At 39.3% G+C, this 25865-nt stretch overlaps 1 protein-coding gene across 4 annotated transcripts in view; it reads right to left on the bottom strand.

Moving 5' to 3' along the window:
• Window positions 1-15297: 15297 nt before the first annotated feature.
• UBLCP1 (ubiquitin like domain containing CTD phosphatase 1) overlaps window positions 15298-25865 on the bottom strand; it is a 71062-nt gene continuing 60494 nt past the window's right edge. For all 4 annotated transcript variants that reach the window (XM_089335012.1, XM_089335013.1, XM_002710346.6 and 1 more), the window contains 3 exons: window positions 23975-24091; window positions 18221-18348; window positions 15298-16363 (listed from right to left, as the gene is read on the bottom strand). In XM_089335012.1, the coding sequence (XP_089191138.1) occupies window positions 16336-16363; window positions 18221-18348; window positions 23975-24091 (273 nt within the window). In that variant the 3' untranslated portion in view covers window positions 15298-16335. The remainder of the gene's footprint in view (window positions 16364-18220; window positions 18349-23974; window positions 24092-25865) is intronic.

Genomic DNA, 25865 nt, shown 5'->3' with positions numbered 1-25865 from the left:
GTTAGGTCGCAGTTTGTCACTTAGTGACTCAAGGTATGAAGACAGCTTCTGCCCAAGTTTAGTAGGAGGCAGATGACAACGGATTTGAAAATGCTTTTACTTTCTGGTCCTTTTGGGGAGGGCATCCTCTCCTGCTGTGAGGGCCCCTCCATAGCCTCCCACCTCCACTGACAACAACTCAAAGAAATGCCTTTTCATTTTTAAATTCATGCTTGAAAAATTCAGAGAAGCCAAGGAAATGAATTTTTTTAAAGACTAAGATGGAACTAACTGTTTTCAATACTTTGGTGTTTATTAGTGCTGACCAATAGAAATAGAAGTGGAGCCACAGGTATAAGTTTCTTATATCAACATTTTTTAAAGATTTTTTTAAAAAGATCTTTATTTATTTATTTAAGAGGTAGAGTTACAGACAGAGAGAGGAAGAGAGAGAAAGGTCTTCCATCTGCTGGTTCATCCCCAAATGGCTGCAACCACCAGAGCTGGGCTAATCTGCAGCCAGGAGCCAGGAGCTATTTCCAGATCTCCCACATGGGTGCAGGGGGCCCAAGCACTTGGGCCATCTTCCACTGCTTTCCCATACCATAACAGAGAGCTGGATTGGAAGAGGAGCAGCAAGGACATGAACCCATATGGATTCTGTGGAGGCTTAGCCTACTACATACACCATGGTGCCAGGCCCCCATAAAGATTTATTTGTTTATTTGAAAGGCACAGTTACACACACACATGCACACACACACACACACACACAGTGCTTCTATCCACTGGTTCACTCCTCAAATGGCCGCAAAGGCTTGAGCTGGGATGATCGAAGCCAGGAGTCAGGAGCCTCTTCTGGGTCTCCCATGCAGGGGTAGGGGCCCAGGCACTTGGGCCATCTTATGCTGCTTTCCCAGGTGCATTAGCAGGGAGCTGGGTCAGAAGTAGAGCATCTGGGACTTGAACCAGCATCCATATGGAATGCCAATACTGCAGGCAGTAGCTTTACCTGATAGACCACAGTGCCACCTCCTGCACCAGCATTTTAAAAGTTAAAAGAAACAGGAGAAAAGAGTGTTCATAATACTTTAACGTAACATGTACAAAATATCATTTTGTCATATAATCAACCTAAAAATTGTAAATGGTATATTTTATACTTTCACACCATCTTTGAAACCCAGAGTGTATTTTACAGATACAGCACATTTCACCACCTTTCAGATGCTCAGTAAGCTCATGTGGCCTGTGCCCGTTGTACTTATCAGTGCTGTGTGTGCTGTGAACCTTTCCGCAAAGGAGGGCACATCCTGATGTTCTTAGCATCTTGCCCAAATGTAGATGTGGGGCAGAAGAGTAAGAGGATGGAGTGGAGCTTAAAAGCCATCAGCAGTAAAAAAAAAGGGGGGGGCAGGAACAGCTGTTTGGTGCAGCATTATGACACCACTTAGGACACCCACATCCAATAACAGAGCTCTTGGGTTCAAGTCCTGGTTCTGTTTCTGATTCTAGCTTCCTGCATTAGGTTCACTCTGGGAGGTAATAAGTGATGGCTCAAATAATTGGTTCCTTGTCACGCTGTGGGAAACGGATTGAAAATCTGGCTCCTGGCTTCTGTCTGTCCCAGACCTGACTGTTGTGGGCATTTGAGGAGTGAACCAGTAGACAGAATCTATTTCTCTCCTTCTCTCTGCCTTCAAATAAATTTTAAAAAAATTGAAAAGAGACCCTTTACATACACACACATGTGTGTGTGTATGTATACCAATCTATCTCTGTCTACAATATATAGAGTATACATCCAAGTAAAGAAATATACTCAAAACTACATGTTAGAAAATTAAGTAGGAGGGAAAAGTGCGTTGGAAAGCACTAAAAGCTCAAGACTTAGCAAAAGAATGCCGTATGTGTGTAGCAAAATTATACCACTTCAGGGGACAGATACACAGCAACAGCCCTCACCCCAAACAGCAAATGTAGCCCAATCATTATTCTTAAAACAGAACCTTGCATTGCAGTCTTTTCCTGAAATGCCTCCCAGCCCCCAGCCACAGAGCCTTTCTCTCATTTCTTTCAGTTCTCCATTCAAATCTCGCCTTGTGTACTCCATCAGAGAGGTCTCCCTTGTTCAGGCTGTCTGAATTACAGAGTTCCCTGCCCTGTGGTTCTCTTTCTCCTCACTGCTCAGCATTTCTGCAAAGCAGCTACCCTGATAAGGTTTGTTCTTTTGTTTCTTGCCTGTTTACCCTGATAAAACTGAAAGCTTGAGAGGATAGGACTTTGGGTCTGTTTTGTTCAGTGGTTTGGTTCCAGCATTTAGAGAAGAGGCTGGCACATAATAGGTTCTCAGTAAATGGTTGTTGAGTGACTGCCTGATTGATTAGGAGAAGAGAATGGGGAAAGTAGTCTGAAAAGAGGAGGTAGAAACTCCCACCATTAGTGCAAGTTAAGTGATTTTGTAAAACACAAGTTGTGATTTTTCTTTTTTAAGAAATGCCATTTTGTTTTGAAGTGCTTAAAATAGCAGGCTAACTAAGGATATCTGGAATGCTATGGGATTTGTTTTAATGAATAGATGGAAATGGCATCTAATTAACATTAATTTTTATGTGTGAATGGGTGCATCCAAATTGTATAAAAGCAGTTCTCTTGAATAATTTAAGCATCCACTTTACCCCGCAAAGCATTTAGCATGCTCATCCCTCAAAGATTCTATTAATAGGAATGAAAATCATGAAGGTTAAATGAAATCATGAGGTTTAAATGAAAAATAAAAGGAAAGGGTTTTTTTTGTTTTGTGTTTTTGCTTTTTTTAGTGAAAGCACAGAAGTGAATATTTCAAAACTGCAAAGGGTCCTCAGAGAGCCAACATGATACTTTCTCTTAAAATAAAAAATTAGGAAGATTTTATTAATATAAGAAGAATAAAGAATGCCTCTTTCTGTTTTAAAAAAGATTTATTTATTTGAAAGTCAGAGTTACAGAGAGAGAGAGAGAGTGGGAGAGACAAAGAGAAAGATTTTCCATTTTCTGGTGCACTCCCCAAATGGCCGCAACTGCTGGAGCTGGACTGATCTGAAGCCAGGATCCTGGAGCTTTCTCCAGGTCTCCCATGCGGGTAGAGGAGCCCAAGCACTTAGGACACTTTCTACTACTTTCCCAGGTCATAGCAGAGAGCTGGATTTGAAGTGGAACAGTCAGGACTTGAACTGGTGCCCATACCCAGTAAGCCACAGGTATCAGCCCAAGAATATTTCTTTACAGTAGAATTCAAATTAACAGATATAGACAGAAGGGCAGAAACAGAAAATTATATTTGAGCAAAATCATTGTTTGCAAACAAGTATCATCACGAATGCCAAAATAAGTTGGTAAATGTGGGATGAGAAAGAGGATATTAACATAACCTCAAAGCATTTCTCCACAAAATACCTTAATGCTACAGGGAAAAATGGTAACTCATCAGTGGACAACCTGGGTTCACACCACTTTAGCCATCTCACCAATAACAAGACAGCTAAACTTCATCTCCCTTCTGTTACTGGGGAGGATATAATATGTGGGGTTCTGGACAAAAACGCAGAACTTGAATTTAATCATGGAGAAACATCAAAGAAACAAAAATTGAGGACATTTTACCAAATAACTTATTACTGTTCTTCAAAGGTGTCAAGGCAATGCATGATTAAAGAAGATCCAAGAACTACCTTAGATTTGAGTGATAATAGTGATCAAATGTATTTTGCTATCCTGGATTGAATCTTGGGCCAGATAGTGACATTGGTGGGACAGTTAGCAAAATTTGAACAAGATCTATGGGTTTGGTAATAGTATTAGGTCAATGTTAATTACCTGGTTTACATAATTATACTGTAATTACATTAATGTTATGGAAGTCTGGATGTTAGTCATATGGGACCTCTTTGAACTATTTTTATAATATTCTTCTAAGTCTGGGACAAATTCAAAATAAAAAGTTGACAAGAAACATACATATGGGGCCGGCACTGTGGTGTAGTGGGTAAAGCTGCTGCCTGCTGTGCTGGCATCCCATATGGGTGCTGGTTCGAGTCCTAGCTACTCCACTTCCAATCCAGCTCTCTGCTATGGCCTGGGAAAGCAGTGTAAGATGGCCCAAGTCCTTGGGCCCCTGCACCCGTGGGGGAAGACCGGGAAGAAGCTCCTGGCTGTTGGCTTCAGATCAGTGCGGCTCTAGTCATTGCAACCAGTTGGGAGTGAGCCAGCAAAAGGAAGACCTTTCTCTCTCTTTGCCTCTGCCTCTCTCTCTCTCTCTGTGTGTAACTCTTTCAAATAAATAAATAAATCTTTAAAAAAAAAAAAGAAGCATCCATATATTCATTGGTAATCTGACATGAGCAGAATAATAATTTTAAAAATAATACTACTTACCTGTTATGGGTTGGATTGTTTCCCCCTAAAATTCATATACAAAACTTCAAATACCCAGTACCTTAAAATGTGTTGGAAATACGGTCATGATGGATGTAATTGCTTAAGATGAGGTCGTGCTGGAGTAGCATCCAATACAACTGGTATCCTCATTCAAACGGGAAATTTGAACACAGGCACACACAGAGAACACCATATGAAGATAAAGGCAGAGTCCAGGGTGATCAACAGATGCCAGGGAACACAGAAGTTCCTAGCCAACCACCAGGAGCTAGGAGAGAGACCTGGATTAGATTCTGACTCACAGCCCACAGAAGGAACCAACCCTGCTACACCTCCTTGTTAGACTTCCAGCCTCTAGAGTGCTGAGACAACACATTTCTATTGTTTAAGCCTCTCAGCTTGTGATACTGAGATGCAGCATCCCCAGAGAACTTATATACTAGTTAATGTTCATAGAGAACTTACAATATGTGAGATCCTATTTGGAGCTCTTCACATGGATTATCTCATTTTATCTTCACCCCAGCCCTTTGCAGGAGAGAACTGATGTAGAGAGTGGGTAGACAACTTGCTTGAAGTCACACAGTAAATGGCAGAGTGAGTTAAAGCCTCTACAGTCTGACATCAGCAGATTCCTACCCACTACATAACTGCTTCTTCTGTTTCCCAGTCAGAAAGATGTTTTAAGGGATGTGAAGTGGTTGCCTGTGATTAATTTCTCCTTATCTCTCATGTATAGATTCCAGGAATGGGAAATAGTCAACTGCACGTGTGGATGCCATATCCTGTTTCTGTACTGCCCATTCCTCCACATCCATGGCCAGCCTCGTGCAATCAAACATCTGCTTATTTGAAAACAATGACCATCAGACTTGTTAGGCCTCCCAAATAAGTGCATTAGTCATCCAGGAAGATGATCCACTTTGAAAATAAATGACTAATTAAAGTAAAAATTTGACATTAGACTTAGGTATCCCAGTCATGAGGGATTGCAATCTGGGACAGTGGAACTACTTTAGAGAAGCAGAAAGGAAACTTATCTTATAGCAAACAGTCCAAGAGAGAACTGCCCTCTGGGTTTTACTCCTTTGTCTTCTTGAGTCATTACTCAGCTAACCTTTATTGAGCATCCTTTGCTTCTGGCTGCTTGGCTCAGACTTGCAGAAGACAGTCCCAGATTCCAATTAGTCTCTTATTCAGGATTGGTCCCAAGGCAAAAAATGGAGCTAAAAGCTTTAGAGGGGCCAGTGCCGTGGCACAGTGGGTTAACACCCTGGCCTGAAGCGCCGGCATCCCATGTGGGCGCCGGTTCTAGTCGCGGCTGCTCCTCTTCCAATCCAGCTCTCTGCTGTGGCCTGGGAAAGCAGTAGAAGATGGCCCAAGTCCTTGGGACCCTGCATCCACGTGGGAAACCGGGAAGAAGCTCCTGGCTCCTGGCTTTTGGGGCTAATTGGGGAGTGAACCAGCGGATGGAAGACCTCTCTCTCTCTCTCTCTCTGCTTCTCCTCTCTCTGTGTAACTCTTTCAAATAAATAAATAAATAAATAAATCTTTAAAAAAAAAAAAAAAGCTCTTGAAGGCAAATCCCATGTCTCATTTCTTAACCTCTCTCTATTTAGGCATCATCCTTGAAGTGAGCGAAGGTCATTTTCTTGTATATGCTGGTGATACCCAGCTCCCTCTCTCCAGCCAAATCTTTCTCATGAGCTCCATACTCAAGTCTTACTTGATACCTCCATTGGGTGTCCTATAGTTAAATAAGTCGACAGATATAAAGTAGAATTCACAACCTTTATTTTCTTCTGTTTTTTCTTTGCCTTTTTTAAAAAAGATTTATTTATTTGTAAGGCAGAGTTACAGAGAAGCAGAGGCAGAGAGAAAGAGATATCTTCCATCTGCTGTTTCACTTCCCAAATGGCCAGAGCTGAGCTGAGCCGATCCAAAGCCAGGAGCTTCTTCCTGGTCTCTCATGTGAGTACAAGGCCTCAAGGACTTGGACTGTCTTCTGCTGCTTTCCCAGGCACTTTAGGGGGGAGCTGGATCAGAAGTGGAGCAGCTGGGACTTGAACCAGTGCCCATATAGGATGCTGGCACTATAGATGGTGGCTTTATCTGCTATGCCACAGTGTTTGCCTCTAATTTTCTTTTCTTTCTCCCTTTCTCAGCTCACATCTGCTCTTCCTCTCTCACTGAATGGTACCCCCAGTGACCAAGATGATCCAGTCAGAAGCCTTTAAGTTTTTCAGAAGGAGGAACCATGTCTGTTTTTGCCAAGGCCATATCCATGTATAGCTCAGTCCTTAGAGCTACTGGGGGAGTGAACCAGCAGTTGGAAAGTTGGAAGCATTCTCTCTCTCTCTCTCTCTCTCTCTCTGTAACTACTTCTCAAATAAATAAATAAATACATCTTTTTAAAAAATTTTTTAAAATTGGCCAGCACCGCGACCACTAGGCTAATCCTCCGCCTGCGGCGCTGGCACCCCGATTCTAGTCCTGGTCGGGGCGCCAGATTCTGTCCCGGTTGCTCTTCTTCCAGTCCAGCTCTCTGCTGTGGCCCAAGTGCTTGGGCCCTGCACCTGCATGGGAGACCAGGAGGAAGCACCTGGCTCCTGGCTTCAGATTGGTGCAGTGCGCCGGCCATAGCGGCCATTTGGGGGGTGAACCAATGAAAGGAAGACCTTTCTCTCTGTCCCTCTCTCTGTCTAACTCTGCCTGTCAAAATTTTTTTAAATTTAAAAATTGTTTGTATTTATTAAGCAAATTGAAATCACCCTTAAAAGTAGAAATGATCATATATAGCTAATAAAGATTGTTGAGGTTCAGAACATGATACCCCAAAGGGTGGCACTTTGACACACTAAATACTTTGAACTGAAGATCAAAAGACCTCAGAGCCAAGAAGTTTCCTTTGTCCTTTTCCCAATGTCCTTTCTCTTTCTCCCATCTCTCTCCTAATGCATGTACTAGAAATGAGAATTCCTCTTCCCTGAGGCGCGTCATAGGAATTAGAACTCCTCCCCCTCAAAGCAAGCTATAAAACCCAGAGCAATCATTCCCTGCCTAAAATCAGGTGGGGAGGCCCTCTTTTAGATGGTTACATGAAGTCACCAGGCAGAATCTAAAGGAACAGGCTTTGCCCCGCTCCCCACCCCCATCTGTTACCATCGCATCACACCCTTAGTGTCCATCACATTTCTGTGTGGCAGGTTGTTCTTCATGGACACAAGCAGAAAAGTGTTTTTTCCTGGGTGTTTACCTCTTCATTTTTGAAGGTTCCTATGTCACATAAGCCTTTGTTAAATTTGTCATCCTTTTTCTTTCTTATCTTTTTTATAGAAGTGTGAACCTTGGATTTTGAAATAGAGGAAAAAAAGTTATTGCTCCTTTTTCCTCCTATAAGATCTTTTAAAACATTGGATCCCTAAATCTGTACAACAGTGATGGACATTTTGTTTTTCAGAAGGGAACCAATCAAGGAAAAATAAAGCATGTTTACAGCCCACATTCTTTTAAAAAGTGATGTCTTGATAGAACAATGTTTTTATTTTGGGTTTTGCACCTACTAAAATTAGTTTACATGAGTTGGAGCCTAAGAATGCTGGAGAGAGGGGCTCAGAGATTGGGAATTGGAGGAAACATCTGGCAGCAGTATTCAGCCACAGATTTGGGGAGCATATTGCAAACCCCTTAGATACCAGGGAAGAAATGGAAGTAAAAGTGGCAGAGTACTAATACAAAATTCTCTGTAAATGACTGTGTCTTTTGCAACTGCTCATGTGTAACATAGATCTAAGAGGGGCAGTTCTCAGGGCAACACTGTCAAGAGGAGAAATGGAAGAACATCTCTGGCTTCTCTTACCGAGTGTGGAGACCTCTGCTCTCCCCAGTACTGTCACGGGTCAGGCATGCCCAGTCTCATCCCAGGACCATACTCTGGATGGGAGGGTTGGCTGGAATCCCAGTGGGCATTTTCATTGTGGACACAGGCAGGTGAGAAAGGCTGTCTCTCGATGTAACTAGGATACACAAAGTTGTCTAGTCTTCCAACTGAATCTCTTACTAATTGAAGTTGGCAGGGCTGAGTTTGTTTTGTACTTACACAACTGCATGTCCATACAGGGCAGGAATCACAACTTTCTGATTCACCATTAAACACTTGGCATCTCGCATGGTGCCTGGTGCACCTCAGAAGTTCAATAGGTAGCTGGAAATTGACACAACCTAGGAGCAAAGGAATGCAAACTTTCATCTAGCCACACTGAAAGCCTTTCGTGTGAATATCAATAATCTCCAACTGGTGTTGTCCTTTCTACTGTTGCTCCTGTACAATCCACTCTCCACACAAGAGTTGGAATGGGATGACCTTTTTTTTTTTTTTAAGATTTATTTATTTATTTGAAAGGCAGAGTTAGAAAGAGAGAGATCTTCCATCTGCTGGTTCACTCCCCAAATGGCCACAATGGCCAGAGCTGGGCCAATCCAAAACCTGGACCCAGGAGCTTCTTCTGGGTCTCCCACGTGGATGCAGAGGTCCAAGTATTTGGGCCATCCTCCACTGCCTCCCCGGATGCATGGGTAGGGAACTGGATTGGAAGATGAACAGCTGAGACTCGAACCAGTGCCCATATAGGATGCCCATATAGGCCACAAGCAGTGGCTTTACCCACTACACCACAGCACCAGCCACATAGAATGATCTTTTAAAAAATAATTCGGGTTCTAGAATTAGATCATGATGATGGTTGTAAACCTCTGTAAATATACTAAAAAGCATTGAATTGCACAATTGAAGTGGGTGAATTTTATGGTATGTAAATTCTATCTCAGTAAGGCGGTTAAGAAAATTAGGTTGTCATTCCTGCACTTCCTGCCATTTCATTTAGAATTTACCAGACTGCTTAGCGTAATCCGTAAAATCCTAACTTTCCTATGGTCTCTGTCGACCTCTCCAACCCCACTTCCCACCAGGCCGTCATTTACCTCCCACTGTTCACTGAATCTGCCTGGTTGGATCCTACCTTAAGGTTTTACAGTTGGTCCTAGCTGCTCTCCATAGTTCTGATCAAATGCTCTTATCAGGACTCAGCTCAAATGCCATGCCATCTTCTTCCTTTATCTCACATTATCTACCACCATACTTTGTACCATATTATTGTGCTTCTATAGCATTTCTCACTGTTTCAAAGTATCTCATTTGTTGTTTCCCTCACTCAAATATAAATTCTGTGAAGCAAAGAATCTTGTGTTTATTACCCTTAAGAAGAGTACCAGGGCCAGCACTGTAGTGCAGGAGATACAGCTGCTGTTTGCAGCACCAGCATCCCATTTGGGTGCCCATTCGAGTCCTGGCTACTCCACTTCTGACCCAGCTCCCTGTAATGTCCCTGGGAAAGCAGCAGAGGATGGCCTAACCCAGGTACTTGGGCCCCTGTACCCACGTGAGAGACCCTAACTCCTGGCTTCAGCCTGGCCCAGCCCTCGCTGTTGTGGCCATTTGGGAGTGAACCAGTAGATGGAAGATGCTCTCTCGCTCCCTCACGCGCACGCTCTCTCACTCTCTCTCCCTCTTTGTAACTCTGACTTTCAAATAAATACATAGATCTTTTAAAAACTTTTTTTTCTGAAAAAGAAAAAAAAAGAGAGAACTGTACCTCATGCGGTGGCCATTGTGGTGCAGCAGGTTAAGCTGCTGCTTGGGAATCCTTCATTCCTTATGGAAAGGCCAATTTGAGTCTCAGCTCCTCTACATACAATCCAGCCTTTTGTGAATGCACCTCTGAGGTAATGGATGATGGCACAAGTATTTGAACTCCTGCAGTCCACGTGGAAGACCTGAATGGAGTTCCAAGCTCCTGGTTTCAGCCACACTTAGTGCTAACTATTGCAGGCATTTAGGGAGTGAATCAGCAGATGGAAGAGATCTCTCGATCTCCATCTGGTTCTCTCCTTTCTAGATAAATACTTAAATAAACCCTTAAAAAAGAGCGGTACCTCAGACATAAAAGGCACTAACAAATACATTAAATGTTGATTTCTTTGTAGCTCATTTTGCAAAATATTTCAGGGAAAACCCCCTACTCTTTACCTTATTACATCTTCACACAAAAAAATTAAACAATGACAACAAAAAGTCATTGCTTCTGGATGATTTTTCCCCCAAGAAACCTTTTATTTAAAGAATACAAACTTCGGCCGGCGCCGCGGCTCACTAGGCTAATCCTCCGCCTTGCGACGCCGGCACACCGGGTTCTAGTCCCCGTCGGGGCACCGGATTCTGTCCCGGTTGCCCCTCTTCCAGGCCAGCTCTCTGCTGTGGCCAGAGAGTGCAGTGGAGGATGGCCCAAGTGCTTAGGCCCTGCACCCCATGGGAGACCAGGATAAGTACCTGGCTCCTGCCATCGGATCAGTGCGGTGTGCTGGCCGTGGCGGCCATTGGAGGGTGAACCAACGGCAAAGGAAGACCTTTCTCTCTGTCTCTCTCTCTCACTGTCCACTCTGCCTGTCAAAAAAATTAAAAAAAAAAAAAAGAATACAAACTTCATATATTTCATAATTATAACTTTAGGGACATGGTTATTCTTCCCACCGTACCTGCCCTCCCACCCACTCTCCCACCCCTCTTCCTCCTTGCTCTCTTATTCCTACTCTTATTTTTTTTTTACTAAGATCTATTTTCAGTTAACTTTATAAACATAAGACTGATTCTATGTTAAGCAAAGAGTCCAACAAATAGTATGGAAAAAAAAAAAAACAAACCTGTTCCTCAACAGTCAAGACAAGGGCTGTTCAAAGTCATTGCTTCTCAAAGTATCAATTCCACTTCACAGATTGGCTTTTAGGGGCTCTACTAGTTATCACAGGTTAGGGAGAACATGGGATATTTGTCCCTTTGGGGAATGGCTTATTTCACTAAGAATGATGTTTTCCCATTTCATCCATTTTGTAATGAATGACCGGATTTTTTGTTTTTGTTTTTGTTTTTTACTGCTGTGTAAGTATTCCATAGTGTACATATCCCATAATTTCTTTATCCAATCTTCAGTTGACAGGCATTTGTGTTGATTCCATGTCTTAGCTATTGTGAACTGAGCTTCAGTGAACATGGGGATACAGATAACTCTTTCATATGCTGACTTCATTTCCCTTGGATAAATTCCCAGGATTGAGATGGCTGGGTCATATGGTAGGAATATATTCAGATTTCTGAGGTATCTCCGCACTGTCTTTCATAGTGGCTGTACCAGTTTACATTCCCACCAACAAGTGGATTAGGGTAGCTTCTCCCTCCATCCTTGCCAGCATTTACTGTTAGTTAGTTTCTGTATGAAAGCCATCCTAATGGGGGTAAGGTGAAATTTGGGTGATTTTTTTAAAAGACATTTTAAATTAACTTAAAGTTACAGAACAGAGGGAGAGTCAGAGAGAGGGAGAGATCTTCCAACCACTGTTTCATTCTCCAAATGCCTACAATGAATGGGGCAACACAAGACTGAAGCCAGGAGCCTAGAACTCCAGCTGGGTCTCCCATATGGGTGGCAGGGACCTAAACACTTGGACCATCTTCCACTGCTTTCCCAGGCACATGAGCAGGGAGCTGGATCGGAAGTGGAACAGCTGGGACTAGAACTGGTACCCATATGGGGATCCAGTGTTTCAGGTGGTATCTTAACCTGTTGTGCCCTAACACCAGCCTTTGGATTTTTTTTTTTTTTTTCACATTGCATGGCAAAGCTAGCAAGCCTTCATCTGTGAACAGCTGGTTTCCAAAGTTAGATGATTAAAATATATCATTCCACTATGCAAGATGTATTCTAATACAGCACCAGTCGGGGCGCCAGATTCTGTCCCGGTTGCCCCTCTTCCAGGGCAGCCCTCTGCTATGGCCAGGGAGTGCAGTGGAGGATGGCCCAAGTGCTTGGGCCCTGCACCCCATGGGAGACCAGGATAAGTACCTGGCTCCTAGCTTTGGATCAGCGTGATGTGCCGGCCGCTGCACGCCGGCCGTGGCGGCCATTGGAGGGTGAACCAACGGCAAAAGGAAGACCTTTCTCTGTCTCTCTCTCTCACTGTCCACTCTTGTCAAAAAACAAAAACAAAAACATGTGATATGTACATTAGCCCTTGCTGCTTTAAAGTACTTAAGCATGATTTTGCATTAGACCTTTGCAGCAGCCTGTAGGAAAGGCAGACCAAGTACATTTGCTTTATTGCTTTATTAAGGAGTAGAAAGCAGAAGTTCAGGGTTGAAATGACTTACCTGAGGTCCAATAGCTAGCAAAGGAAGATTCCAACCAAGTGCTTTTTCTTTTTTCTTTCTCTGACAGATCACTTGTTCTCTCCATTTAAAATCCTATTTGAAAAACCATAGCAGTTCTCTTTACAGATTTTCCAACAAGAAGTGCTAGCAATCAAAAGTGGTCAGGGATTCAACAACTGGGAATAGGAATTAAGAGTGATTTTTATTCACTTAGACATTGTTTACCGCACATAATAATCTCTGTATTACTGATACATATTGGCCTTTAGTATGACAGAACACACAGACAATATAACTTCTGCTCAATGTGGCCATTTGACTTATGGAAATCTCACTGATTCTTAGCAATCTTCATTGACATTTGTGTGTATTCCTACTGTTTTTAAATGGTCTTAAAATTTATACATTCAACTTCGAAAGCTTTTCAGAATGAAATCATTTTAATAAGCAATTTATATTGGGAAATTGCTTTATACTAGCATTTAAGATGTGCTTGCTTTCTTCCGTAGAGTTGAAAAATAATTATTTATGTGGAAGCTTTTTTAAAAAATTTCACATTCTACATGGTCCCTCATTGACATTAAATAATTTGTGCCCTCTTTGAGCCCCACAGGATGCCTGGTATTTGTTCTCATTCTATAATGTACAAATTCCTGGGATGCCTATAACACATTTATAAGACAAAATCTCCAAAGATTTCTCAAGTTCTAAATACTCAGCACTCCCAACACCAAGAAAGCTTCCCCAAAGCAATTTCAAAATTTAGATCCTTACATAAATAGCTAACCACTTACTCTTCAGAGACTTCTCTTGGGCTCCTATTCCAGCTAATAATAATATTATTTTTGGTGTATAAATACTTCGGTGGAAATTATAACAATTTATCCCTTGAGAGACTTTTGTTGATTACTTGGGATGAGAAAAAATCCTCAGTAAGTTTATTCATTTTTATTACTATTCATAAGAGCCAATTCTAATTTACCAACTTAAGTAATTTTTTGCATGTTTTTCCCAGTTACCATATCTGTACAGCTAAGCCTCTTCCCTGCCAAAAGACCACTTTATTTTCCACAAATGAATAGCATGTGTTTCAGTTGCTTACTGTAGCAATCTATTTACTCTTGGCCCACTAAACTGAATAGCTGTTACAGGTAACATTAGACCAGTAATTAATTTTTTTTGACAGATAGAGTTAGACAATGAAAGAGAGACACAAAGATAAAGGTCTTCCTTCCGTTGGTTCACCCCCAAATGGCCACTACGGCCGGAGCTACGCCAATCCAAAGCCAGGAGCTTCTTCCTGGTCTCCCACGTGGGTGCAGGCGCCCAAGCACTTGGGCCATCCTCCTCTGCCATCCCAGGCCACAGCAGAGAACTGGTCTGGAAGAGCAACCAGGACTACAACCCGGCACCCATATGAGATGCCGGTGTCACAGGTGGAGGATTAGCCAAATGAGCCACGGCGCCTGTAACAAGGACCTAAGTGGCTAGAAGATCTCAAACTGTCCTTTCAATCAAAGATTTAAGGATGGTCTGCAATTTTAGACTAAATAAACTCATACATCATTAGATAATTGTTTTAAAGTTTGAAGCACATGTACAATAAAAAAAACTAGTGGCTTCACCTAAATACTCATCTAGATTAAATTCTTTGTTCAATAAGCTTTGAGATGGCTTATTGAAACTCTGTATCCATGAAGGAATTAATCACACATGAGATCTCAAAAAAAGGACAGTGTTCTCCCCAAGTGGCTTAATTAAACATCTTGGATAATAGGCTTTGGTTTGGGCACCACCTAATGGCAGAAAATATTTTTTAAAATCCTACTTTGCTTCCTGGGGAATGCTTAATTCTTGTATTTAAGCTTATACTGATTTAGAAAATGTCTGCTCTTTCTTGACCAATGCTAATAATTTACTTTTGAGTGCTCAGTTTTCTCAAAAATAATTCTCCTCCACATCTCCTTTGGAATACACTTTTTACGGTGGGAAAAGAACCAATAAAACGAAATACAGTAGGGGCAAGTGCTTGGCTTAGTAGTTACAACTCTGCTTGGGACTCCCACATCCTGTATCAGAAAGCAAAGTGTCTAGATTTGAGTCCCACCTCTGCTCCCAATTTCTGCTTCTTGATAATGTACACAATGGGAGGCAAACGTGATGGCTCAAGAAGTTGAGTCCCTGCCACTTATCTGAGAAACCCAGATGCAGTTCTCTGCTTCTGGTTTTCACCTGGCTAAGCCCAAGTGAGGCTGTTGTTGCCATATGAACCAATGGATGGGAGATCTTTGTCTCCCTTTTTGGCTTTAAAGAAATCAATTAATCAATCAATACCTTAAAAATTCTATCCTTAAATATTTGAATTTAGTCTCATAATTAAGAAATACATCTTAGTTATTTTCATTACTTAAGGGTTCTCAAATGCTTCTACTGTATACCTAATCTATCACAATAATACATACTTATGAAAATTCAGTATTTATCAGAATTAAATAGTTTACATCTAATTATTTGCTAAATCCAACTGTGAGTGCACTGAACACTATACCCTTTAATTTTTCAAGAGGTCCTTGAATGAAAATATTTGTTTCATAATTCAACAAAGAGGCAAAATATTTGGAGTAATACAGAACCAAGAGCCAGTGTTTTAAGAAACAATATTTATTATTTACACCACTGAAATAGTCCCAAAAGAACAATATACACCATGTTTATTTAAAAGAATCAATTCCTTTCAAATACAGGAATTGTATAAAGCAATACTGTTAACACAAAACAGTGGTCACATTACATATCTGCAGGCTTAAGCATTGCAAATAATATATATTTTTTAATAGTATGGCTAGATATTTTCACTGAAACTGTATTGGCACTCAGACAAGATATAACTCGACAGAACAAAACCTTTTTGTTCATGCTTGCTAGAACTGGTGGTTTGTCCCATTTTAAAATTTACTGCCTTTAAATGCTTTTATGGCAATGGTTTAGGCAGAAGTGCTTGTACTTAGCTATCAAAGACACACATATTCCGGTGCTTTAGTTTTATTCCTTAGCCTTAGGTTTTCTATTTCTCATACTAGAACACAGCTGTACTGCAACTAATGCTTTCCAGTTTTACTTTAAGTACACAGATGCACACACAGACCTAAGTGACGCAGCTCAGGATTTAGAGATGCAACCAGTGTGGTACAGAAGTTGAGGCCATGACAAAGGAATAAAAAATTCTTGGTAATTTTAAGCATAACAAACTATGTTCTTTATCCAAAAATTTTTTTCTTTTGGTTTTAAAGGGAAAAGCATTAGATGGATTTGGTCTTAGAGAATGAGACAAAAACACAAAATGGTTTTTGTGTCACAAAATGACATTGAGCATACATTTTTCTCCACTCTTCTTTCTGGAAAAACAAAACAAACAAACAAAAAAAAACAGTGAGTAATCAATGCTGGAGAAAATCTTTTTTTAACAGTAACGGTATATTCACATGGGGTAAAAGGAATTTTTTTTGAGCATATTGCTATGATCTTCAAAAAATATAAAATTAAATTTACAAAAAACTGGAAGACCAAGTATAAGCAGTCTGTTCTTTGCTTCAGTGTCCAGCACTATTATAATGATTTCTAGCGTAAAAGCAGAAAGTTCATGGATCTCAAGTATCTTCAATAACTATCAGCATAACTTCTAACTATTGTCCTTGCTTCTTTGAGAGATACCTGCAAGAAATAAAATAAAGATATCAAAACTGTCTTATGCTAAATTCATGAAAAAATCCTTCTTCCTCAGAGTTTATTTTAATGACAAACTTTCCAAGATGAATATAAAGTATTAATAACTGCTAACATGTGCTGATTGTTTCTGTGCTAAGTACTGTTCTACATACATGTATTAATTCACTGAACCCTCACAACAACTCTATGAGGAGTTTCTATTAGACAGTACCCCTATTTCACAGGCACAAAGAGGTTAAGCAAATTTTTCCAAATTCATACAGCTAGAAAGTGGCAGAATTCAGGCTCAAAACAAGACTCCAAAGGAAACTCTTATTATTAACCATCACTCCTCCTGCCTTTCTTCTAAATGTGAAAGTTGATAGATTAACTAGCATTCTAAAAATAATTCAGACTCCATTTAAAGATTCTCATGTTTCTTGAATATAGATGTTTGGCCAAAGATGCTAAATGACCTGATCAAGAGTATAAAGTTGCAAAGATGTTGATTTATGAAGTAAGCAACTTCTTCATGTTGTTTAAATAGGAATCTACCATTAAATTAAAAATTTTGTATCTCTATTTCTCACATTTTTACGAGCTACTATAATTGGTGGTATGGCTGGGGAAAGAGTTTTCAAAATCAGGAAACTTGGGTGACTTTGATGGTGGGTGCAATTTGCTCATTTTATAGCACTGTGCTAAGCATTTATTATCTCTGTAATTCAGTCATATCACCTACAATCTGAAGATGGGGATTAAAAAACATGCCTGCTTAATCTTCCTAAAAGGATTATAAGACTCATTAATAAGAATCTATGTGTCAAAATGATCCAGAAAGTCAAAAGCAGAATTTGAAAAGCCCAAGTACTTCGAGTATTACACAGTTTCTCTTTAAAGATCTAATTAAAAAAATTAGTTGTACATAATAATCCCTTCCACCTTCCAGATGTTGTTCCCTGTCTCAAAATCTTGTTTATATGCAATCTATATCTAGGTGTGTACACACTTCTTATTAGAAAAGACTGGAAGATGATATAGCAACATGGAAATGGTGGTTATCTTTGAAAAGGAAAACCAGGACTAACTGTTGTTTCAGTGAATAAAGTGCTCTAATTTTTCTGCTACACAAGAAGTTACTTGTAATTTTTTTTAAAGTTTTATTTATTTGAAAGGCAGAGTTACAGAAGAGGTAGAGGCAGAGAAAGAGAGAGCAGAGAGAGAGGTCCTCCATCCACTGACCCACTCCCCAAATGGCCATAACGGTCACAGCTGGGTCAATCTGAAGCCAAGAACCAGGAGCTTCTTCCGAGTCTCCCACGTGGGTGCAGGGGCCCAAGGACTTGGACCACCTTCTACTGCTTTCCCAGGCCATAGCAGAGAGCTGGATCAGAAGAGGAGCAGCTGGGACTAGAACTGGCACCCATACGGCGGGATGCTGGCACTGCAGACAAGGGCTTTCCCCAGTATGCCACAGCGCCAGCCCCTACTTGTAATTCTTAACACTATTCAGCCAATTTTTTCATACATTTAATTTTGACAGTATAACAACAGGGATCAAACCTCGATGTGATTCATAAAGCAGTGGTCTACTTAGAAAATAATTTCAGGTAGTACCACAAACATGCACAAGTCTCTGAAGTCCTCTTTACTATGAAGTACTAACGAGGTAACAACATGTAGGTTATGAGCAAGTTATAGTTTAAGACCAAAGAGGAAAATAATTTAAGAAGGCTCTGTGTTAGAAAATATTTTTAGAATTAATCCAAGTTAAATAAAAACTGACTTAAATACCTATAATAGGATCCCCAATTTTTTCATTTGTTAAGGTAAAGAGAAAATGAAAAAACAATTAGCACTTACCTTTCCCAATATTTGTGATTTAACTCCAAAAAGTCATCTAATTTTGCTATTTCCTTGAGGTACTGAGTTAATTTTAAAAGTTCTTTGTCTTTATCTCGATTTAGGTGTGCTTTCATAAAGGGCCTTATCTATTAAGATATAAAATTTCACACTGAGATAAGAAAAATTAATACAAATCCACACCATTCTATAATTTAAATTAAAATTAATGAGGTTAAAATATCACCAGGGACATTGATACTAAAAATTATTTTTCATATAAGCCTATATTTAATAACTAGAAAGTCATAATATTTACAGTATAAATTAAAAGCTCTTCTACCTGTTTTGCCCCAACATCTCTTCAATCAGAACCCCTTTGTGACTGTGCAAATGTTTCTGCTTAGATTGCAAATGCTTCTGCTTAGACTTTGTCCCTTTCTATCATTCTGGCTGCTTCTAATTAAGTTTATTCATGTTATTTCATTCGTAAAATTTAAACCCAAATACTAGCTTCACTTAACCAGAGTGAGACAAATTTTAACACTAATGATTTTTACTTCAAATAAAATGTTTATGTAGCTACCATTATACATTTATATAAAAAATTTCTGCAATACTTTATCATAAGCATTTTTATCATTAAATCTCCATTAAAATCATTTTTAATTATACAAGAGTTTCCAATACAAAGAACAGTCATATTTCCCTGTGTTTAAGGTTGATATATTTTAGGGTGAAAGGCATTCATTTAAAAATTAATAATTCAAACTGTAAGTCAGCACGGTAGATAGGATGGGGGAATTGCAATTAGGATGGGATATTAAATCTTGATTTGGATGCTATTTTTACTGAAATGTGTTAAAATATAAATTTTATATAATTTTCTTTATGTTATAGTTCCAATAGTTTCACCTTTTTAAAATTATATCAGCTCAAATGTTTTTATACAACTCAAAATAGTGTTCTAAAACATTTTAATTAATTTTAGATAAAATGATATGTCTGGGATTTGCTTCAAAATACTAAGGAGTGAGAAATTGAAAGGGCATAGAGTAAATATAACTGTCCATGATATGTAACTGTTTAAACCACATATATGGGGTTATACAATTCTAAGTAGTTCCACTATATTTACATTTTAAAAAAAAATTATTTACTTGAAATTACACAGAGAGCAAAGGAGAGACACAGAGAGAAAAAGAGGTCTTCCATCCACTGGTTCACTCCTCAGTTGGCCGCTAAGGCCAGAGATATGCCGATGCGAAGCTAGAGCAAGGAGCTTCCTCCGGGTCTTCCCACGAGGGTGCAGGGGCCCAAGGACTTGGGCCATCTTACACTGCTTTGGCCACAGCAGAAGAGCTGGATTGGAAGTGGAGCAGCCGAGACACAAACCAGCACCCTTATGGGATGTCTGCACTGCAGGCGGCGGCGTTATCCATTATACCACAGCACCGGCCCCTATATTTACATTTTTACTATTTTTCCTTTTCTAAAAAATCATTTTTTTCCATTGTGCTTGAAAGGCAGAGACAGAGACAGAGAGAGCGTCCATCTGCTGGTTTACACCCCAAATGCTCACAGCAGCCAGGGCTGCGCCATGTTACAGCCAAGAGCTGGAACTCAATCTAGGTCTCTCATGTGGGTGGCAGGGACCCAAATACTTCAGCCATCACTTGCTATCTCCCAGAATATGCATATCTAAGAAGTTGGATTTGGAAAATGATTTAATTTTTATATATATATATATATATATATATATATATGTAGTTTTCTGCCATCATTGTAAAAAATACATCACCAGCTTGAACTGGATAGAAGAAAAATTTCCCAAATGTTCTACTTATCAGACAGCTTGGTAGCAGACAATTCAATAGCAGTTAATGGGGTTTCAATGCTGTCTTTTATTATTATTATTATTAGATAGGCAGAGTTAGACAGTGAGAGAGAGAGAAAGAGAGAGAGAGAAAGGTCTTCCTTCCATTGGTTCACCTCCCAAATGGCCGCTACAGCTGGCGCGCTGCGCCCATCCAGAGCCAGGAGCCAGGCGCTTTCTCCTGGTCTCCCATGTGGGTGCAGGGGCCCAAGCACTTGGGCCATCCTCCACAGCCTTCCCAGGCCAAAGTAGAGAGCTGGACTTGAAGAGGAGCAACCGGGACTAGAACCTGGTGCCCATATGGGATGCCGGCGTCGCAGGCAGAGGATTAATCAAGTGAGCCATGGCACCAGCCCCTTCAATGCTGTCTTAAAGGCACCAGTAAGAGCTGTCTGAGAGGGCCCAGAAGCCAGCATTTGTGGAAGAGCCCACTGCCATCATGGAAGCATAGGGAGTTCTATCTCACAGCATCAGCAGTGAGTATAGGGATCTAGAAGATTCTGAACTGGACCTTATCTAAGTCCTGCAGCTGGGAGTGAGCAGAGAAAATGATATGATGTGTCAGAAGGAATAAAGGAATTCCTACACAATCCTGAATCATGTGGTGGTGTTTAAACTATTCCTTCAGTCAACTCCTAAAGGATGTAAAGGCAACATATTAACTTTTAAACTAGTAATATACAATGTGCCAAAGTGATTCCAAGTGTAAACAGCAGGAAGAGGTTAAGAACTGAAAGAGAAAGTACAGGGTCTGTGGCTGCTAAGATTTTCAAAACAAGCTCCTGCTAAGTTTTTGCTTTCTAAACATTTGGTCTTAAGCACTACTAAACAAACTAAATTGCTTTAATGGCTGTTTCCAAAAGTTAAAATAAAATAAGGGCAAAAAATATATCATTCACCTAACTGACTTCACTTGATCCACTATAATCATTGTTTACTATACTATTTTCCAAAATTGATCTTCAGCAGGGCAGGTAACATATATGATAACTTTGCTGTCTCATGATCTAAGCAACATTTTTAGGAACCTAAGGTTTTTCTAGACTAGCTCAATTCTCTTATGATTTCATTGCATAGATAATATATATGAAGTTTTTAGAATATCAATTGCCTTATCTGTGATTAATATTCACATTCTGTTAATTCAATATTATATATTATATTCAAAATGCCTTATACCTTGAGACTAGAAAGCTTATATTATTAGGTTAGTGATTTTAAAAATAAGCAGTCTTGTAAGATGTGCATGAAATATTTGGAATTTTCTATCAAGCAAATTATAAACTATGAAACAAAAAAGAGAATGTAAGAATCCTCAATTTCAGAACTGTTTCTATGTCAGTGTCAATAAATCATTAATAGTTAACTTTTTTTTTTTTTTTTTTTTTTTTTTTGACAGGCAGAGTGGACAGTGAGAGAGAGAGACAGAGAGAAAGGTCTTCCTTTTGCCGTTGGTTCACCCTCCAATGGCCGCCGCTGCAGCCGGCGCACCGCGCTGATCCGATGGCAGGAGCCAGGAGCCAGGTGCTTTTTCCTGGTCTCCCATGGGGTGCAGGGCCCAAGCACCTGGGCCATCCTCCACTGCACTCCCTGGCCATAGCAGAGAGCTGGCCTGGAAGAGGGGCAACCGGGACAGAATCCGGCGCCCCGACCGGGACTAGAACCCGGTGTGCCGGCGCCGCAAGGTGGAGGATTAGCCTATTGAGCCACGGCGCCGGCCCTAATAGTTAACTTAAAAGAAGTTCCTCAAAGCAGGCATGTAAGAAATCATGTATGGAATGCTTGAAAAAATACTTCCTGAACTAAGATTGAGGGGGCTGAAGATAGGTGGAGGCATATGGGTTTATAGGAATTCCTGTAATGAGTCTAATGAGTATCCTAATTTAAAAAAACCTGAAGTGTAGAAAATCATCTCTTCCTGCATAAAAAGATGTCACTAAGGAAAATAAAAATAAAATTTCTTCCAAACACACATCAAACTAATGGTTTTTATTTTTTATAAATGCTAAATAAGTCTCTTCAAAAATTTTTCCTTGAACATCATGACCTTACTTCCCTGCAAGAATAGGTAATAACCGTAAGTTTCACAGAAAATTAGGTTTACATCAATCAAGTCTCTTTTCAAGAATCAAGAATATATTTCTGTACCAAATACTTGGTGAAATATATACAGGAGAAGCACTTCTGCCTAAGTCACAAACAAAAGCCATTTTCTTCAGATCATACAGCTGCTTTTCTTCAAAGTCAACAGCAGCTTCTATAATTAGGGCAATTCACTGCTCACATTAGCATTCTTTTCTTAAACTATCTTCATTGTTCACCAAACCTAAATTAATCCTCTGAGAAAGACTTCAAATTCATACTTTCTTCAAGCTCTTCTCTTGTCTTTTAAAAAACTGCAAAGAACCTAAGTTGGCAGAAAAGTACCTGAGTATGAAAATATCTTCATTGTTAGGATTTCCACATCAAATGGAGATTCCATGCACATTATTATCAAAACATAAAGTTATCTTTTCCATTTTCATAATACGCCAACTTTTAAGCAAACACAGGAACCAGAAATGTTTAGGTTACAAATTTCTCTTAACAGTTTTATACTGCTACCTGGAGTAAATGTCACTATCACACGTACACAAGATTGCATGTGACTGCATGCTCAGATCATCACTGACCTAAATTCTAACCCTAACTGTGATGAGGCAATTACATACATCATCTTGGACAAAACATGAACTTTCTCATCCTCAGTTTCTAAAATTAAGAATGCAGACAAGATGATTGTAGTTCCTTCTAGCTCTAGCATTTTATAATTCTAAAGTCTGCATTTCCCCTTAAGAATTTGAAAAACCTCTAGTTTCATTTTAAAAAGGAAAATATTAAGAGTAACCTTACTGCAAACTGTCCAGCTAAACAGGACATCAAAAATTTCAAGATTTGATCCCTAATAAAATGTTGATGATTTCACTTTTGATGCTAAAAGTTACTACAAGTAAGTCCATGCTACTCCTTCAGAGCTAATTAAAAATATAAAACACTTGGGGTCCAGCGTTCTGGTGAAGTGTGTTAATCCTCTGCCCATGGTGCCGGCATCCCATAGGGACTCTGGTTCAAGTCCCGGCTGCTCCTTTTCCAATCCAACTCTTTGCTATGGCCTAGGAAAGCAGTGGAAGATGGCCCAAGCATTTGGGCCCCTGCACCCAGAAGCTCCTGGCTCCTGGCTTAGGACTGGTCCAGCTCCAGCTGTTGTGGCCATTTGGGGAGTGAAACAGCAGATGGAAGACTTCTCTTTGTCTCTTCCTCTCACTGTCTGTAACTCTACCTCTCAAATAAATAAAATCTTTAAAATAAATGATTAAAACACTTGGATGAGTTAGCTAACCAAGGAGATATCAATGCAAAAGACGAAATGTTCAATGTAAATTTTTCTAAATACTTAAAACTTTTCTTGTCTATAACCATAATTATACAGGACAGTCATGTAATGCCTAAAAGGGAAACATTCTGAAAAATGAGGTGTTGGCTGAGTTCGTCAGTATACAAACGTCAGAGTGTACTACCATACAACTAGGCTATACAGTATAACCTGTTGCTCCTAAGATACAAACCCCTACAATATATTACTGTTCTGAATACTGTAGGCAACTATAACACAATGGTTTTAAGTATTTGTGTTTGTACACAAAGATAATATACAATAAAACAGCTAAGCAATAGGAAATTTCCAATTCCATTATAATCTTATAGGATCACTATTATATATACACAATCTTTTGATGACAGGAATGTTATTTTGAAGCACAATGATTGCACTTGTGAAAATTTACAAAATCCAGTAGTGCTTAAAGTTCTACCACTTAGCCAGACTACATGAACATACAATAAGTAAAATTATGTCTTACCTTTAGTCCATTCTGTGGGTTCATCAGAAAATTTCTTCCTATGTCATCAAACATAATGGTATTTTTCTTGCTGTAAAATTCCGAAAACTTTCCCCATATAACACCAAGAGGCTTTACCTTAGAATGGAAGTTTAGATTTCACTCCAATTACACCAGGTAGTTAAAAGTAGAGACACTATAGTACCCTACAGAGCAATGCTAGAGTGCTTTCTCCTGTAGGACAGTGATGGCTGGCTGTGGCAGCTGTCAAATGCAACACCCTTTAAAAATGTGCTGTTATCTTACAATATTGAAGCTTCCGGAAAGGTCTATTTACATCTAAATGAATTAAAACCATTTTAACATGTGGATTCTGGGTCACAAGAACAGTAGTTACTTAATTTCAAAAGGATCTAAAGTAATTGTTCAGATGACTTCCAAGCACCCACATGACTTCCTGGACTAATGTACACCCTCTCTGAGTTTAAGAGTCACATGAAGTCTATTTTCAAAACTAGAACAACTGAGAGAGGGAAAATGTACCTGGCACTTTTAGTTGATCATTTAATATTTTTTACAGAAAAGATTATTTTTGTCTACAATTCAATTACAGGTACATCATTTCTAGGGCATTCAACTGCTTATGTTAGAATGGTCAGAGAAGCCAGAGGGAGGACAATTTTTCATAACATACTTTATTGTTATGTTTGAGTTATATGAATGTATTACACATTCAGAATTTTTTAAAATAAATTTTCCAAAGAAAATTATTTTCCTGTAGGTAGAAATCTAAGAGTTACATAAGATGACATGACAATAACAACTGCATCAGATCACATGGTTGTAAGTAAATGGTGACAAAGGTAGTCACTTAAAAATGTTTTTTCTTGTTTTATATTTTACTTTGAAATGAGGAAAGCTTTTTCCTTCCTAATGTCCTATTTACTGCAAAGAATGTAACGCACATATTTTTAATTTTACTATATTTTATTTACCAGAATTTTTTTCACTTTTTGATTACTACTGAACCAAACTTCCTACATACCTAAAGACAAATATTTAGGAACTACCACAATCAACCAGATTATTGGTTTTTTAAGCTAGCAAAAGCCTCAAGAAATACAACAGAGGTCATTCTTTATGACACCCAGAGTCATTAAAGTTACATCCTCTTAAATGGGCTATGATTTAGTCATTAGGTTGAGAATTACTTTTTCTCATAAACAGAAGAAGAATATTGATAGGAATATTTGAAAAGACAGAAAAGCACAAAGGAAAATTTTAAATCATCTATAATCTGTTTAGTACCAAGAATGAAAACTAGACACTCTGCTATATTTACTGCCAGGCTTTTTTATAAATAGCAGTAGCTTTATAGAGTTTACAGATCTTTTGATAAAGGAAATCCTGATCCAAACAAAATTTACAAACTATCTTCTAACACCTTGCAAACACTGCTCTCTACCTCTTAAGCTCTAATGTGTCATGAACATTTAAAAATCAGTCTAACACAATAAATGATAGCTGCATTCTATTATATGAAAAACAACTTACATATCTAATTATCTATTGTTAGACACTAAGGATTATTTTTATTCTTTTAATTTTTCACCATTGTAAACAATGCTATGTTTGACATTTCCCAAACATCTTTTTAACATTTAGACTTTTCAAATGTATTAGATTACTTTAGAGGGTAAAGGGTTATATTTTTCCCCTGATGTAGGCATACAGTATTGAGTAAGTCCTTACATATTTAAACCACTGTATTTGTGATTTTGATTATTTTAATACTATGTTCCCAAACCTTTCATGGTGTACCCTAAGTCCTCCCCAATTCTTACTGGTCTGTGTGTTTTCAAAAGGAATAAACCATGTTTTACTCATCCCTTTATTTCCAACAGCGCATATC

The sequence above is a fragment of the Oryctolagus cuniculus genome, chromosome 6 (genome assembly GCF_051225735.1).
Source record: "Oryctolagus cuniculus isolate XC-2025 breed Fujian yellow rabbit chromosome 6, ASM5122573v1, whole genome shotgun sequence".
Lineage (NCBI taxonomy): Eukaryota > Metazoa > Chordata > Mammalia > Lagomorpha > Leporidae > Oryctolagus > Oryctolagus cuniculus.
This window is presented reverse-complemented; position numbering and strand designations above follow the sequence as displayed.